At 43.4% G+C, this 18,076-nt stretch overlaps 1 protein-coding gene across 1 annotated transcript in view; it reads left to right on the forward strand.

Annotated features, from left to right (window-relative positions):
- The window catches only part of LOC105921710 (trafficking protein particle complex subunit 8), a gene marked incomplete at its 3' end in the record, with an annotated part of 102,959 nt that overhangs the window by 63,011 nt on the left and 21,872 nt on the right, over positions 1–18,076 (forward strand). Inside the window, 8 exon segments of the mRNA XM_036131633.1 lie at positions 3,015–3,120; positions 4,302–4,433; positions 6,410–6,634; positions 7,461–7,566; positions 9,935–10,129; positions 11,476–11,648; positions 11,787–11,849; positions 17,933–18,038. Of these exon segments, the coding sequence (XP_035987526.1) occupies positions 3,015–3,120; positions 4,302–4,433; positions 6,410–6,634; positions 7,461–7,566; positions 9,935–10,129; positions 11,476–11,648; positions 11,787–11,849; positions 17,933–18,038 (1,106 nt within the window).

Below are 18,076 nucleotides of genomic sequence, written 5' to 3' on the forward strand. Positions count from 1 at the left end.
TATCTTTGGCTTCTTGGGCATAGTATCCTCAGCTTCTTTATCTGTATCATTGCCATCATTATCTTGCTGTTGAATTGGACAGAAAAAAAATAAGATTGAGCATAATTTAACTCTTAAATTAAATAATGTTCTTTCTAATCCAATCTTTTAATCATCAGTGAAAACATTCTTATTAAATAAAAACATTGTTAAATACTTAAATGACGTGCAGCAGCAGCAGCCTCAGCCTTCAGCCTGGAGAAGGTGTCATTTTGCTCTGCAGCAGACCGGAATGGAGGGGCCTTAAAGCGAGGATCCAGCGCGGACGCTGCATACAATGTATCATATCTTGGGGAAAAAAATGTGTTGTAACAGTTTGAGTGAGGATAAGTACATGATGGAATATGAGTCACTGACTGCTACAGCTAAAAGTATGCACATAAAAGGCAAAAAAATACATAGATACCGTGTCCCCAAGTTATTCTTCACAGCAGCCTTTAAGTCCCTGACTAAAGCACTGTCTTTAAGGCTGGGGGGGGGGGAAGGCATCCTGAAGCAGGGCGAGGAGTGGGGCAATGACAGACAGAGTTGGCTGCTTGTCCTCCGACATTGCTAATGTAGCTTCTTTCATCGGTTTCAACACCCGGACCAAATCCTCAGCAATTGTTACATCCTCCTCTGTTAAGGTACACAAATCTTTTTCATTCCTGCGCACGTCTTGAGAAAGAGTAGCAGAGATGGCTGGTTGTTGCTCTAAAAAGCGCTCCAGTATGTCCAGTGCACTGTTCCATCTTATCACAACGTCAGGTGTAGTTTGTGCGCTGGTAGTTGAAGCAGCTTCTGTTTTTCTTTTAGTATGTGGTTTGCCGTTGTACTCCGGTGAAAGAATGTAGCTATACGCCTCATACAAGCAAGCAGACGTGACACAGCAAGGATTTTTAGACCTGCTTGTGAGGCTAAGTTCAGAGTGTGCGCAAAGCAGCACACTCTGAACTTCAGCTGCGTTATTTCCACTGCACAAACCATATTTGCAGCGTTGTCCGTAACAACTGCTGGGTGTTTGCTGGTCTTCCCCCATTTCTGTATGGCCCCCATCAACATATGGGCTAGATTTGCAGCGGTGTGGCTCGAGGTAACTTCGGTGGTCTGTAGCACATGAGACGCGAGGCGCCACTCATTATCGACGTAGTGGGAAGTCGTCATGTAGGACTGCGTTGACAGCGATGTCCATGTGTCAAAGTTATGCCGACTCTCTCTGCATTTTCATTTGGATGTCGTCTTTCATTCATGTTTACATCATGGGGATAACAGTTTCAGTTAGATGTTTGCGTTCCAGCATAACGTAGTGTGGTTAGAGCACATGAAGGAGCCGTTTGAAGCCTTCATTTTCCACTACCGAGTAGGGCCGTAAATCTTTACACATAAGTCGCAATGGCCTCTGTTATCTTAATGGCCCGCGGAGAATCTGCTGGTAATGCAACCGAGTCCCTCAATATCAATTGTTTAGCTCCGGAAGGTTTGTTGTCGGATGTTAGCTTAGCATGATATCTTGTCAGGTGATTTTGGAGATTTGTAGTGTTTCTACAATAACTGACCTCCACTTGACAGATCTTGCAAACCACTTTGGTTTTATCCAGCACATTCTCTTTAGTTCTTTTAAATTCAAAACGGTTCCAGACGTCAGACTTCAGTTGAGACGGTTTGCTGAGCGGTGCGTTACTTGCGTCGGCCATTTTGCATTTGCCCACACCTGCTCTTGAACGTCGACATCACTCACATCACTATAAAACTAATCCATCTCATTCCCTACACATCGATTTTGTAAAATTTTAATGGAATTGAACCAACATCGATTAAATCGATGTTTTTACCCAGCCCTAATTGTGTATAACAGAAAATAGCTAAACATTTAATTACTCTTGACCTTGTTTGGAGGATGCTCAGCTTTTGGCTGTTACAAAAGGTCAGCCAAAGTCCTGTTGTCTTCTTCCTCCCTTACTGGGTCTGGGACATTTCAGAACATTCCAGTCTACTACCCTTGATATCATTAGGAGGGTCTCAATACTGTGACCTGCTCTGTAAAATCCCAGTCTTTACTGTGTTCATCCTGAACACAGGGACACTCCAAGATTCAGTATTCATTATTCCTTAATGACTGCTCCCTCAGTTACACATTTGCTGACTACACCACCTTTATAGGTATGATTTCTAATAATGAATTGGCCTATAGAGAGGATGTCCAGCACATGGCACTATGGTGTTCTTTCATCTCAAAGATGAAAGAAGTAATGCATTATAATTATGAATTCCATAATTACAGACTTCAGAAAATAAGTGCACCACTATAACTCCCATCTTTATACAAGGCGAGGAGGTTGAGAAAGTTGAGACTAAAGATTACTGGATGTCCACATCTCTGCTGACCTCAACTTGAACACGCATCTCACAAATGAGAAAAGCCTATCAAAGCAGAACACGTTATTGGATCACAGATACACTCTCTGACGGACAGACTTCATTCACCTTGTAATTAATTTTTCTCAGCTCATCTAGAAAAAAATTCAGGAATTTAAACACCAAATCCAACAGACTCAAAAACTGAGCATTCAGGGGTGCGCTCGTGGCGTAGCGGGTAGCACAACCCATGTTTGGAGGCCTTTAGTCCTCGACGCGGATGACCTGGGTTCGAAGCCGACCTGCGGTCCTTTGCATGTCTCTCCCCTTCTTCCGCCCCTTTCCTGTCAGTCTACTGTCAATAAAAAGCGAGCCACTAGAAGCCGCAAAAAAAAACACAAAAAAACAAAACAAAACACTGAGCATTCAAATCCCCCTATCGCTTGAAGACACCTTATGGACAGAATGTTGTAAACATCTTGATTGTTGCTAAACTTTATTTTGTGTATTACTTTGTCCCACTGCCAAACAAGAGCATCTAAACTGTTTTTCATTGTGAGAAATGCTATCAATCACTTCTATTATAGTAAGTATTCCTTAATTACGTTTGTTGCTGAACATTTTCTTCTGCTCCTCCACAGGAGCATGGTGCTGGCTGAGCGCTGTGCGTTGCTCAGTGCTGAGATACTGAAAAGTCAGGGAAAATATTCAGAAGCTGCAACTCTTCTTATTAAGATGACCAGTGAGGTGAGAAACCATACCTTTTTAGTAGTTTTGTTGTACATTTTGAAATTAGGGATGCACCACATTTCTTCTCATCCAATCCTAATACCTGAATTTGAATATCTGTCCATACTATTCTGATACCAAAACTCTGTTTACTTTAATGTAATTATTATCAGTAATGTAGTTTAAGAGGCTATAATAAACTCTTCTCTACAGGCAATAATAGTGTAAGTATGTATATCCCAAAAGGATGCTTGAGTTAGTATAGAAAAGGAAGTCAGAAAAACAGTAAATTGTGTTCATAGGAAAACGTCCATCCTGAAAACAAATGTGCAACTATCAAATTTACTATATTTATTAAATCCAAGACAGATACATATAAAGGATAAACTTCCCTGCTGTTAAAAATAATTTTAATCTACCTTTATTAGATTTTGATTTAACTCTGCTGATTAATTATGTTATTTTTTGTCTTTTTTACACTCTTAATTGTAGCCGTTTGAGTACATGGTGTTACACTATAAATTGCTCGGCTCAGCACAATCAACTGTTTTATGTGAAACCGAGCTGATGCACCAAGCTGCTCCAAGCAGGCAGTCTCAAGGATGTGCAGCATTACAGAAACTGTGTCACAACTGACAGGTGTACATGGTGGAATAGAAACGGCGCTAGGTGCTCAACTAGCTCATCATGCTTGCTAGTAGCAAGCTCTGTCTACTACTACTGTCCCATTGGCAGAAAGTGTGTGAATGTAGGAATTTGTAGGAACTATGAAGTCTGCGGACAGTCAGTGCGGCTGACAGTATGCACACAGTCTGCCCCCTGACAAACAAATCCTGTGCTCTTTAATGGAGTGCTTTTTTTGCATGTTTGTTGTATGTTTTGTTGTATTGTAGGTTGTGACTGCCTCTAAATACAATTGCTTTGTAAACACTCCTGGACAGAATATTTCAATCATTTTTCCCATGGTTAGCGAACAGCTAACAGCAGCTGTCAGATACTCTGGAGACTTTTAAAGAGATACCATTAAAGTACAGACATGGCTTATGGATGAGAAATGTCTGCTGGAGTTTCCAGTGTGTAAAATACGTTGGTATCGGAACTCGATACCGATACTGGATCAGCTCTGCCCCATCCTTAGTTAAAATGCTTAAGAAATGTTACTGAACTCTCAAATGAAATTGCTATGTTTGTGATTGCAGGATTCGGACCTTCGCAGCGCTCTACTGTTGGAACAGGCAGCCCATTGTTTCATTAACATGCGAAACCCTATGGTGCGCAAGTTTGCCTTCCATATGATTCTGGCTGGTCATCGCTTCAGCAAAGCTGGACAGGTAAACCTGATGCACGTAATCTTGATAAACATGGGACATGCTCTGACTGGACTCCTGAACAGTTTCTTCATAAGTATCTGCTTATTAAAGCACTCATAACCTATACATAATAATGGTTCTTAATGGGTTTTTTTCTAATTGTTGCATGTTTATACACAGAATTTTCACATAATGTTACCCTGGCAGTTTTTTATGTTAGGAGTGTATTTGCTAAGGTCGATAAACATTCCAGTTCTAGATGTGCAGAGTGGTGCTTTGTTTAAGTGTGCACAAGCACCGCAATTGCACTCACTAAAATACCCTTTCTGTCTAAAATTAGACCCTAGATTCCAGCAGGAGGTAAGGAGTTTTACTCTCAGTTCTGATCATCATTGCAAAAATGGGAAACTTCATCCATGTGCCTACTTCTACCAACAGTTGACCCCTGCCAAAAGGAATTATGATATAGGATATTGAGAACTTCTCGCCATAAAATTGGCCCTGGAAGAATGCTGTCACTGGCTGGAGGTGCTTGTTACATCTGTCTCTATGAAATTGAATCTTTGATCAGTCCTACAGCCGTCCGCCTTTCCTAGTCTCCGTGTTCACCCTACGTTCCATGCGTCCCAGATTAAGCCTGTCCAGACCAGTGTGTTGTGCCCTCCTGCCAAGCCCCCTCCACTGCCCGGGTCTTCGAGGGGCACCCTGTGTATACGGTCCGAAGAGTTGTGGACTTCTGTCGGCGGGGTCGTGACTGGCAGTATCTTGTTGATTGTGAGGGCTATGGTCCTGAGGACCTCTTGCGATTGTACCCTGCTCACCCTTTACCATGCTTCCCTTCTCAAGATCCAGATCCATTTGTAAACTCACCTCCCTCCTGGAACAGATTATTCTTCTCTGCAATATTCCTCTTCACCAAGTGCCTAACGGTCCAATTCCAAAAAAAGTAAAAAACAAAGCAACTGGACTTGTGTTCAGTAGTTGAAGACGTTTTGCTTGCTCTCCAGGAAGCTTTCTCTATTTTTGAATTGAGAAAGCCTCCTGGAGAGCAAGCAAAACGTCTTCAACTACGGAAAGCAAGTCCAGTTGCTCTGTTTTTTACTTTTTTTGGAATGATCATGACCTGGATGACTGAGAATCTTCACCAGCTAACGGTCCAATCTTCTCTAGAGCCTCAGCTGCACCCGGTCCGAGCTCCCATTTCCGGATTCATGACGACTTGCATCACTTGTTTCAATAAACCTTTAAAAACTGTGACCTCCTGGGTGTGTTCTGCATGTGGGTTAAATTGGTGGCATAAACCATGACACAAAAATAATTATCTCTGTCTGTCGATTATATGCGATTATTTTATTTAGGTTTTATTTATAATGTCGTTTTTATCGTTTACCATTTCTCACAGATTTCTGTAAAGTCTCAAAGTTGCAAACAGGGCTTGGGGCATGGGGCTAAAGCAATCCCAGTAGGTGTTTTCTTCTGCTAGCCATTTCTAGGCTGGTCAAATCATAAAACGTGCCAAGATAGACCAAGCCAAGCTTGCTGACCTAAAACGAGTATCCTTGGTGGAACTGCATCCATTGATTTAGTTAGAATTACAACACATGATTCTACAAATACAGCCATAACTAATTAGACAAGCGTAGAGTAGCTCCACTGATTAGTAGCTACTGTGTGTGTATATCTATCTATATAGATATCCATTTGTTGCAAATGCAGCATTTAAAACTACTCTCAAACATTAAAGCATTGTTCTTGTATTTGTCATTGATGAAAGTGTCAAATTTACAACTACAAAACAATGTTCCCTTTTTGAGAATGAGAGGGTGCTTCTTGCATTTTTGTGTAGTCCAGGTAATACACATAAAAGTTGTTGTGTTCAATGAGAAACCTTTCTTCAAATTTCAATGAATATGAAGATATTTGTGTTCCTTGATTTCTATCTTATATCCTGTCCCTGTTTCATTTTTCTCTCTCACTCACTCTGTCACCCAATGTAGAGGAGGCATGCACTGCGCTGTTACACTCAAGCCATGCAGGTCTACAAGGACAGGGGCTGGTCCTTGGCAGAGGATCATATCAACTTTACAATTGGCCGTCAGTCCTTTACACTTGGGCAACCTGAGAACGCTTTACTGGCCTTCAGGCAGATTCTGATTAATGATAGCAGACAGACAGCCACACAGCAGGCTGCCTTCCTCAGAGAGTACCTCTATGTTGTCAAGGTAAGGGTAAAAACAGCCCTCTTCTTTTCCTGAACCTTAATTAGACACGCAAACAACACAACTTTTCCTAGAAAAGGTTGTTAGAAATGCCTTTATTTTTTTCATTTATGAATTAAATTTTATTACTGGTCTGAGATGTGATTAAGCTAACTACACATCTGAAGAATTAAAATGCAATAGAAATGGTTTCTGTGTTGCACCAAGACGGTTAGGTAACAACTCTTAGTAGTATTTTAACTTAATAATCTTCTAATACCTTCACTTTAGTGTCTTTTAGACCTATCATTTGTGGGTTTTTTCACTAACAGCTTGTTAAACTATGTTGTATTGATTCAGCTTGAAATTTTCACTTTTGTCATTATTACATAAATACTAGGAGTGTAGCAATACATCAATCCATATCAATAAATCGATAAAATGGTTAACGATCAAATTAACTTGATGCAAAATTAAAATATCGATCCATATCGTCCTGTTTAAGATATGCCTTTATTTTGAAATAAAGATACATTGTTTTTGATTTAAACACCTGTAACCTATATGGTAAATGACTTGTGTACAGTGCTTTAACTAGTCCGTCTTGTGCTTTACATTACAAGCTTAGAGCTTAGATATGAGCTTAGAAATAAAATGGTCAAATCACATTTGGGTTTTTTGTCAGGTGATATCAATGTAAATGATTGTTTTAGATGGGGAGATAATATCGCATTATCAAACATGCTGAATAAAGCAGAAAGCTATGATGATATCTTAAATTAACTGATGAGATAGAATTGGTTTAGGGGCAACAATAAGATTAACTGAGTGACAAGTTTTTTTCCCCTAGAGTGTCCTTGGAGAAAATGAAGGTTGCCTCCCCCAGCTCCCACTACCTTTCATTCATAGCTCTGCTACAAGAGTCTACTTTGGACATGAACGGCGTCTTGCAGAAGGTAACTCACTGTTAAATCTTTAATACTTGTTTGAATACTTTGGTCTACAATATTTTTTTTAATCAAGTGTTCTATTAACTTAGCAGTTGAATAGGTATGCATGTGTTATTCCAGTAGCTAAAACCTCTTTATCCCAGAGGCTGTCTACTTATACCCTCTGTACAATAAAAGCTGTACCTTTGCTTCCTGCCGACAAAAATCATGTGTACACATATGCACTGGTGCACTACAAAAACGAAAATACACAGTAATTGATTACTTGTTCATTGGAAAAGTGTTGTAGAACATTTTTTCAATAAAGGAGCTAACAGTCACCTTAATCTTGTGTTTGTCAACTGTTCAGATGTCAGGATTTATGTAGCAGCTGGTTATTGTAACATGCTGAAGGCTTTAACAGGTTTTTTAAAGTGAACCAGAGTATGACAGCTTGCCCTATGTCAATCTAAAACCTTCTTTATTCTACCAGGAATATTTCTGTTATATATTCAATCAGTTTGAAAGCATAACCCTTTGTGCTGGATATGGAATGGTCTTACAGCTTTTGCTTCCTTGTCAGTTGTACATCTCTACATTGCTAAATAAGATTTGTTCTTAAAGGGGACATATTATGCTTTTTAATGCCTTTCTTTTCACATTTACCGTATTTTCCCGACTATAGAGCTCATCTCAATATAAGCTGCACCCACTAAGTTTTTAAAAAAAACTAGAGAAGTACATATAAAAGCCGCACCGTGGTAAAAGCCGCTGGTGGTTACTGGTACCTCGTTTAACAGAACACAACTGAAACGATTAGTTTCAGAATGGTCCCTGTAGCACAAAAAAGTGCTGATCAAACAAAACAGAAAAGTTATTGATTGATTTATTCATCATCCTCCTGCGCACTGAAACCACTCAAGTCATCTTCTTCAGTGTCGGACTTGAACAGCATCAGAAAAGCTTCGTCACATACCTTTTCTGTGTGGATATCAGAGTTGCTCTCCGTGTCGCTGTCATCCCGGGGTGAAGCTGGCTCTGAAGCTGCGGTGCTCTCTTCACGCAGCAGTCCGGCCTTTCTGAACCCGTTGGTGATCATAGATTCCTTCACGCTGCTCCACGCTGTTAGGATCCACTGACAGACATAAGAAAATAATGCTCTTCGCATGCGGCCAGTTTTTGTGAAGGATTCTTCGCCGCTCGTCATCCAAGCCTCCCATTCACTCCGGAGTGCTGCTTTAAACGCTCGATTCACACTGATGTCGGGAGGTTGCAAAAACGTTGTTTTACGTCCAGGAATCACAGCAGGAATTGAGTTGCTTCTCTTGATGACGGCTTTCAGTGAGTTGGTGATGTGGGCCCTCATACCGTCCAAAACAAGAAGCGCCTTTTTCCGGTGAAAGAATCCTCCTGGGTGCCTTCCGTAGCACTCCGTTAACCAGTCCTTCATTAGACGTTCTACCATCCACCCTTTCTGGTTGACTTTAACCACTATGTCCTACAAAGTCAAATTCAATCAAATCATACAATCATACAGACCTTTAAATCAGTTGTGGTTTATATAAAGTGGAACTGCAATGCTTTCGTCTGAATTCCACGTTATTGTCGTTTGAGATCAACTCATTTGGTGCTGTCTCTTTAAATACAAAGGCAGTGAAAATTGATAATTGCGGTGCTATTTTTTCTTCAGTGTTATCATTCACACCAAGTTTAGAAACTGTTTACGGACAGGTAAGATTCCACTTTATGGGGTTTTGATGCCTTTAAGTGCGATAACATTCAACATAATCATTTGCCGTTTATGTCACTGTTCTGCTCTAACAAAACTCCCAAACACAAATTTCTTCTTCACAACAATTGCAGTCAAGGCTGCACAAATTAAACATTGCTAATAGCTGTGCTGTTGTCTTCTTACCTTTCTTCTTCTTGACACCTTGCGATTAAAATCGTTACAACAGCTTGCCAATCACAACAGCCTAATACGCTGTTTTTAAACGTGTGCTGTTGCACTGAATTTTTACTTCCATAGAATTGGTATATGCTGTTGTATCCTGTTCTATTTCTGGTCTGCTTCTCTTACTGGCTTCCATGTTAACAGGCTGCTGCACTTTTGCCAAGATAAAATACCAAATGCTGCGCTCTGTGTTGGGAATCCTGGTACCTCTAGGTTTGAAAGGAGAAAAATGTGACCAAGACATTTGCTGATGGAGAGAACCGATTGTTTATAGGGAATGTTATTTCCATCCCAGATGACAAATGAAAATGATTTATCTAGATTTTACACCTCCTTTAAGGTCTAAAAAAGTATATTTTGCATGATATGTCCCCTTTAATACTGAAGTAGATATATGCATTTATAGCAACAGATGATCAACTATAAGTCTATTTTTTGAAGGTGAGAAGCAGGCAGCTACTGATGTTTCTTTGGATCAAGAGTATGACCAGGATTTGTCAGTCTTGTGGTGCCAGCTTGAGGAGCAGCTTGTAGCATCTGCCAATCAAGGGATTCTTCCTAATAACTTCCAGCCTTCTCAGTCCTGTCTGAACAGTCAGACAGACAACCTACATCACCCACTGGCTGTAGTGGAAGGTAAGGGTTTATCTGATTCGTTGAATGGGTTTAATTATGGTTACTAGTTTCTACTATGAAACTAAATGGAATAGAAATGTCTTTTGTCAGACAGTAAGGACATTTTTAAAAAAGCATATCTATCTATCTATCTATCTATCTATCTATCTATCTATCTATCTATCTGCATGCTTTCTAAACAGAAAATTAACCTTATGAAATAGTTTTATTCCAATTGAGTAATTTTCCAACTAAAAAAAAATCACATTACATTGTAGCCCTGTGAAGGTTTAACATGGAACAGAGTTTGTCATGTTGTGTAGAGGTTTTAGGTGTTCTCCATCGTGAACTCCATTGAGTTCCATTACTTCCTACTTTTCCCTTCGGAAGGGTACATCTCGTGACAGTTTACCGCCAAATCTCTCAGGTTGTTCTCGAACTAGAAGGGGCATATACTACCTACATCACAATCTAGGTCTACCCCAGGGTCTTCCAGTAGAATGAGCCAAGAAAACCTCCAGAGGGAGGAACCCAGAAGACATCCTGATCAGATGTTCAAACTACCTCAACTTACTCTTCTATGTGATGGAGCAGTGGCTCTACATCAAACTCCCCCTGGATGATAGAACAGTTCTTTATATTACGCTTACCCCAACCGCCCTATGAAAGAAGCCTAGTTTGTCTAATTGAATATGGGATTTCGTTCTTTAAGTCATGATGCACATGTCACGGTGAGAGGTGAGGGTTGGAACATATACGGGCCAGTCAATCACGAGCTTTGTTTTTTGGGTCAGGTCTTTCTTCACCATAACAAGTGGAGTGTTGTCTACATTTCTGCAGACAAGGCTTTATTTTATTTATACAACTCCTGCTACAACTGTTCAGCTCTTAAAAATACACCAAGACATTGAAGTTCTCCTGAATAAATGGAACACACTCTTTGGTACCCTTTCTTTCACAGACTGGGACTACCACCCTTCTTTACCACTCCATAGTTTTTCCAGTTATCCACGCAGCATTGAAGAACCATTTCAGACAGAATACCACCAAGATGTCAAGAAACTTCAGCATCTCAGGGAAAATCTCATTTACACCTGGACCTTTGCCACAAGGGAACTTTTTAATTGCCCTCAGCAACCTATGCCACTTTATTGGACTCGCCTGTTTCTATGCCTTCAAACTCTGCTAAACTCCCTGTAAGACTATATAAAGATGATCTTCAAAACTACTCCATTCCTCTCCCCATAATATGTCTGGATATTCTACAACCACCAATCCCTGCCCCTGTCCTGCCAAAAACATAGATAGTTAACGTCAGTATCTTATCTGTTCTAAATTATACCTGTACTCTGTGTGTTTATCAACAGAACCAATTATTATAGAGGTCACATTCAGGAACCCTTTGAAGGTTTCTCTGCTTCTCTCAAACCTATCACTTCTCTGGAGGTTTACTACTGGCACACTTTCAGTGGGAAAGGAATCAACAAGTGACCAGTTACTCGGAGAGATGATCACTAATGAAAACACTTTAGCAGGCAAGGTAAGTATTCTAAGCAAATCGAGTTCAACAATTAATTATTATTAATTCAGATTGGTATTTTGACATAGAATAAAACTTTCTAATGTTCCTTTATAATCTTTTTTTTTTTTTTCTTTTTTTTTGGTATTAACACAAAAGGATGAAATGGTCACAACACAGATCATCAAAGAGTTCTACCTGGGATCAGAGGAGACCAAAACCGTGAGTTGCTCTCCAATGAAAGTTTTAGCATCCTTGGTTTTGATTGTGTGATCTACCATCAGCCTCCACAGTCATGTTAGTGTGTACAATGAAGCGTTTCTGCACTTAGTTACTGAGAGTATAAATTAATCTCATTAGACTGATTATAATGCACATCATCATATGAAAATTTCAAATATCAACCCTCAAACTTGAACAATTAAGAGATATTTGTAGAGTGTAAAGGGACCCCAAAGATTTGACATAATTCATCTTTTCCCAGCCCCCCCCCCCCCCACTTATGCTCAACTGACGCTAGTAATTCTATAATGCAGTTTTTTAATGATAAAATCAAAAGAGTTCACCAGTGCCTGTCTCCTGTCCTGTCACCTCCCTCCCCTATAACCCTTCCACTCTGCCAGTATTTTTCCAGCTTCCATCTACCAACCCTCTCCAATATGTCTGATTTTATCAACAAATTGAAATCTTCCACCTGCCCACTTGATCCCATTCCGTCTGCCCTGGTCAGATCCTGCCTTCCGTCTCTCCTCCCCTTCATAACTGCCATCATCCACTCCTCGCTTTGTTCTGGAATTGTTTCCTATCTTTTTAAAACTGCTGTTATAACTCCTATTGTGAAGAAACCTGGATTAGATCCCAACAATGACAATAATCTCAGCCCAATTTCAAATTTACCTTTTATCTCAAAAATACTGGAAAAAACAGTCGCTTCTCAACTTCACTCTCACTTAACTTAAAACAACCTTTATGAACAGTTCCAGTCTGGATTCTGTCCCCATCATAGCACTGAAACCACCCTCTTAAAAATAACCAATGATCTTTTAAATAGCAGCTGACTGGTCTAATTTCCATCCTCATTCTTCTTGATCTAAGCGCAGCCTTTGACACAGTTTCCCACTCTACCCTACTCCATTGACTATACACAATTGGCATTACTCATACTCTCCTAGCCTGGTTTCATTCCTACCTTTCTGGCCGCACTCGGTTTGTTCAGATTAAGTCATATCGTTCCAACTCCTCTCCAGTTCCCCAAGGCTCTGTCCTGGGTCCCCTACTCTTTATCATTTACATTCTCCCCCTTGGCAATATCTTCAGGAAATTTAACATTAATTTTCATGGCATCTTTCCTGTAAGCCAAACTCTTCACTCCCACCCCCTTCATTAATCTCCTGCTTAACGGAAGTAATATCCTGGTTCACCTCCAACTTTCTTAACGACAAAACAGAAATCCTCCTAGTGGGAACCAAATCTACATTATCCAAAGCTGACAGTTTCTCTCCTTCATTTGACAACTCCGTGATCTCCCCCTCACCTCAGAATGTGTGTGTGAATGGATGAATGACTAAACTGTAGTGTGAAGCGCTTTGGAGGTCGTCAGACTAGTTAAAGCGCTATACAAATACAAGCCATTTACCATTTTACCATTCTCCTCTCACATTAACAGCATTATTCTCTCTGCTTACTTTCACCTACCCAATATCAATCGCCTTGACCCCTCTCTGTCCCCTAGTTCCACCTGTACTCTTGTCCATAGTCTTGTCACTTCCCACATCAATTACTTTAACACTCTTCTTTTCGGTCTTCCTCAAAAATCCCTTCACAAGCTTCAGGCAGTGCAAAACTCTCTAGAACCCCCTCTTTTCATCACATCACCCCAGTCCTACAGCAGCTCCACTGGCTACCTGTCAAGTTCAGAATTCAGTTCAAAATCTTCTTACTTACTTTTATAGTTATTCACAATCTCTCACCTCCATATCGCTCTGATTTACTTCAAATTTCAACTCCCTCTCGCATACTTAGATCCTCTTCTACCACTCACCTTGTTGTTCCTTCCGCCCATCCTAGCACAATGGGGAGCAGAGCTTTTTCTCAGTCTGCGCCCACATTCTGGAATTCCCCCCCCCCCCCCCCGACATCTGCAATACCAAGTTTTTATCCTTGTTTGAATCAGAACTCAAAACCCACATGTTCAGTATTGCCTTTTCATTATGATTGTCTGTTACTTTTGTGTGTAGTTTGTGTTCCGTCCGTCCGTCCGTTGTCTTCCGCTTATCCGGGGTCGGGTCGCGGGGGTAGCAGCTTCAGTAGGGAGGCCCAGACGTCCCTCTCCCCAGCCACTTGGGCCAGCTCCTCAGGAGGAATCCCAAGGCGTTCCCAGGCCAGCCGGGAGACATAGTCCCTCCAGCGTGTCCTGGGTCTTCCCCTGGGTCTCCTCCTGGTGGGACGTGCCCGGAACACCTCTCCAGGGAGGCGTCCAGGAGGCATCCTGACCAGATGCCCGAGCCACCTCAACTGGCTCCTCTCGACGTGGAGGAGCAGCGGCTCTACTCTGAGTCCTCCCCGGATGACTGAGCTCCTCACCCTATCTCTAAGGGAGAGCCCAGACACACTACGGAGAAAACTCATTTCAGCCGCTTGTATCCGGGATCTCGTTCTTTCGGTCACGACCCAAAGCTCGTGACCATAGATGAGGGTAGGAACGTAGATCGACCGGTAAATCGAGAGCTTCGCCTTTTGGCTCAGCTCTCTCTTCACCACAACGGATCGGTACAGCGCCCGCTTCACAGCAGACGCTGCACCAATCCGCCTGTCGATCTCCCGCTCCATCTTCCCCTCATTCGTGAACAAGACCCCAAGATACTTGAACTCCTCCACTAGGGGCAGGACATCCTCCCCAACCCGGAGAAGGCACTCTACCCTTTTCCGGTTCAAGACCATGGTCTCGGATTTGGAGGCACTGATTTTCATCCCGGCCACTTCGCACTCGGCTGCGAACCGCTCCAGTGAGAGCTGTAGATCACGCCCTGATGAAGCCAATAGGACCACGTCATCCGCGAATAGCAGAGACGCAATCCTAAGGCCACCAAAGCGGATCCCCTCAACACCTTGGCTGCGCCTAGAAATTCTGTCCATAAAAGTTATGAACAGAATCGGTGACAAAGGGCAGCCTTGGCGGAGTCCAACTCTCACCGGAAACGAGTCCGACTTACTGCCGGCAATGCGGACCAGACTCTGACACCGGTCGTACAGAGACCTGACAGCCCTTATTAAAGGGTCCGGTACTCCATACTCCCGGAGTACCCCCCACAGGATCCCCCGGGGGACACGGTCGAATGCCTTCTCCAGATCCACAAAGCACATGTAGACTGGTTGGGCAAACTCCCATGCCCCCTCAAGAATCCTGCTGAGGGTGTAGAGCTGGTCCAGTGTTCCACGGCCAGGACGAAAACCACACTGCTCTTCCTGAATCCGAGATTCGACTATCCGACGGACCCTCCTTTCCAGAACCCCTGAATAGACCTTACCAGGGAGGCTTAAGAGTGTGATTCCTCTGTAGTTGGAACACATCCTCCGGTCCCCCTTTTTAAATAGGGGGACCCCCACCCCAGTCTGCCAATCCAGGGGAACTGCCCCCGATGTCCACGCAATGTTGCAGAGCCGCGTTAACCAACACAGCCCCACAACATCCAGAGCCTTAAGGTACTCAGGGCGAATCTCATCCACCCCCGGAGCCTTGCCACCGAGGAGCTTTTTAACAACCTCGGCAACCTCAGCACCAGCGATGGGAGAACCCGACCCAGAGTCCTCAGGCTCTGCTTCCTCAATGGAAGACGTGTTGGTGGGATTAAGGAGGTCTTCGAAGTATTCCGCCCACCGACGCACGACGTCCCGAGTCGAGGTCAGCAGCACACCACCCCCACTGTAAACAGTGTTGGTACTGCACTGCTTCCCCCTCCTGAGACGCCGGATGGTGGACCAGAATCGCTTCGAAGCCGTACGGAAGTCTTTCTCCATGGCCTCTCCGAACTCTTCCCACGCCCGAGTTTTTGCCTCGGCGACCAGCCGAGCCGCCCGCCGCTTCGACTGCCGGTACACATCAGCTGCTTCCGGAGTCCCACAGGCCAAAAAAGCCCGGTAGGACTCCTTCTTCAGCTTGACGGCTTCCCTCACCGCTGGTGTCCACCAGCGGGTTCGAGGGTTGCCGCCACGACATGCACCGACAACCTTGCGGCCACAGCTCCGACTAGCCGCCTCAGCAATAGAGGCGTGGAACATGGTCCATTCAGACTCAATGTCCCCCGCCTCCCTCGGGACGTGTTTAAAGTTCTCCCGGAGGTGGGAGTTAAAGCTCCGCCTCACAGGGGACTCCGCCAGACGTTCCCAGCAAACCCTCACAGTACGTTTGGGCCTGCCCGGTCGGACCGGCTTCCTCCCCCGCCATCGGAGCCAACTCACCACCAGGTAGTGGTCGGTGGAGAGCTCCGCCCCTCTCTTCACCCGAGTGTCCAAGACATGCGGCCGCAGGTCAGATGAAACGACAACAAAGTCGATCATTGAACTGCGACCTAGGGTGTCAATGTTGTTTTATTTATTTATTTATATATATATATATACATTGACATAATTAAAGGAAACAACACAAACTACTCGTGTTCCCTCGCCCGGACGCGGGTCACCGGGGCCCCACTCTGGAGCCAGGCCTGGAGGTGGGGCACGTTGGCGAGCGTCTGGTGGCCGGGCTTTTGCCCATGGAGCCCGGCCGGGCTCAGCCCGAAGAGGCGACATGGGTCCCCCTTCCGATGGGCTCACCACCTGTCGGAGGGGCCAAAGGGGTCGGGTGCAATGTGTAACGGGTAGCAGTGGAGGGCGGGGACCTTGGCGTTCCGATCCTCGGCTGCAGAAGCTGGCTCTGGGGACGTGGAATGTCACCTCTCTGGTGGGGAAGGAGCCTGAGCTTGTGCGCGAGGTTGAGAGGTTCCGACTAGAGATAGTCGGACTCACCTCGACGCACCGCTCTGGCTCCGGAACCAGTCTCCTTGAGAGGGGCTGGACATTCTTCCACTCTGGAGTTGCCCATGGTGAGAGGCGCCAAGCTGGGGTTGGCATACTTGTTGCCCCCCATCTCGGTGCCTGCACGTTGGGGTTTTCCCCGGTGAACGAGAGGGTGGCCTCCCTCCGCATCCGTGTGGGGGGACGGGTTCTGACTGTTGTTTGCGCTTATGCGCCAAACAGCAGTTCAGATTACCCACCCTTTTTGGAGTCCTTGGAAGGGGTACTGGAGAGTGCCCCTCCTGGGGACTCCCTCGTTTTGCTGGGGGACTTCAACGCTCACGTGGGCAATGACAGTGGGACCTGGAGGGGCGTGGTTGGGAGGAATGGCCCACCTGATCTGAACCCGAGTGGTGTTTTGTTGTTGGACTTCTGTGCTCGTCATGGATTGTCCATCACAAACACCATGTTCAAGCATAAGGGTGTCCATATGTGCTCTTGGCACCAGGACACCCTAGGGTGTCAATGTTGTTTTATTTATTTATTTATTTATATATATATATATATATATATATATATATATATATATATAAATATATATATATATATATATATATATATACATATATATATATATATATATATACATATATATATTAGGGTGACCAAACGTCCGTATTTCCCGGGACATGTCCGCATTTCACGTCCTTTCCCGGGCGTCCCGGTTTTTTTTTTTAGAAAGTGAGGAAATGTCCTGTTTATTAAATTACCTTCATTGGACCATTAAATTGACAGGCACTAGGGCACTGCGCACGGCGCTGCGTGTGACGTAATCCCTGAGCCACGTCAGTACGGGCAGCCCTGTTCTTAATCAGAAGATAGATAGCGTGGCTGTCAGTACGCCAACAACATACCAAAGCTCAAATGTATGTTTACCGACGATTTACAAATGAGTTTCCCCGCTTTCAGACCGGGTCGAGACAAATGGGAGGCTTTTATTGTGCTATTCATTCATTACAGGAATTGTTAAGCATTTCTTAATAAATACATTTTGAATAAAATTATCATTTGTTATTGGAGTTATTGCTGTTGACTTTTACTGAAAAGCATTTTTAATAAACCAACTGTAAATATGATGTTGTTGTAGGATTACGTAGGCCTATGTTAAGTGAGTGCATATATATCTTGCCCAAAAACACAATGACTGAGACAGTTGGAAGGGGGAATGGAACCGCCAACCCACAAAGTCCCTAACTAGTTTTTCGTTGTTGTTTTATATTGAAAATAATTTGGGCATGTCAATTGATTCTCAGGCCCGACTGAAGCTGCTGCCACACAGAACTGGTCAGCTGAATATTGTTGGCGTCATCTACAACCTGACTTCATCTAATTTTGGGGAAGCTTCCTCAAACACTGAAGGTATATTTAAATTGTGTTTCCATCCAGAGCTGCTTTAA

This window comes from Fundulus heteroclitus, unplaced genomic scaffold (genome assembly GCF_011125445.2).
Source record: "Fundulus heteroclitus isolate FHET01 unplaced genomic scaffold, MU-UCD_Fhet_4.1 scaffold_45, whole genome shotgun sequence".
Lineage (NCBI taxonomy): Eukaryota > Metazoa > Chordata > Actinopteri > Cyprinodontiformes > Fundulidae > Fundulus > Fundulus heteroclitus.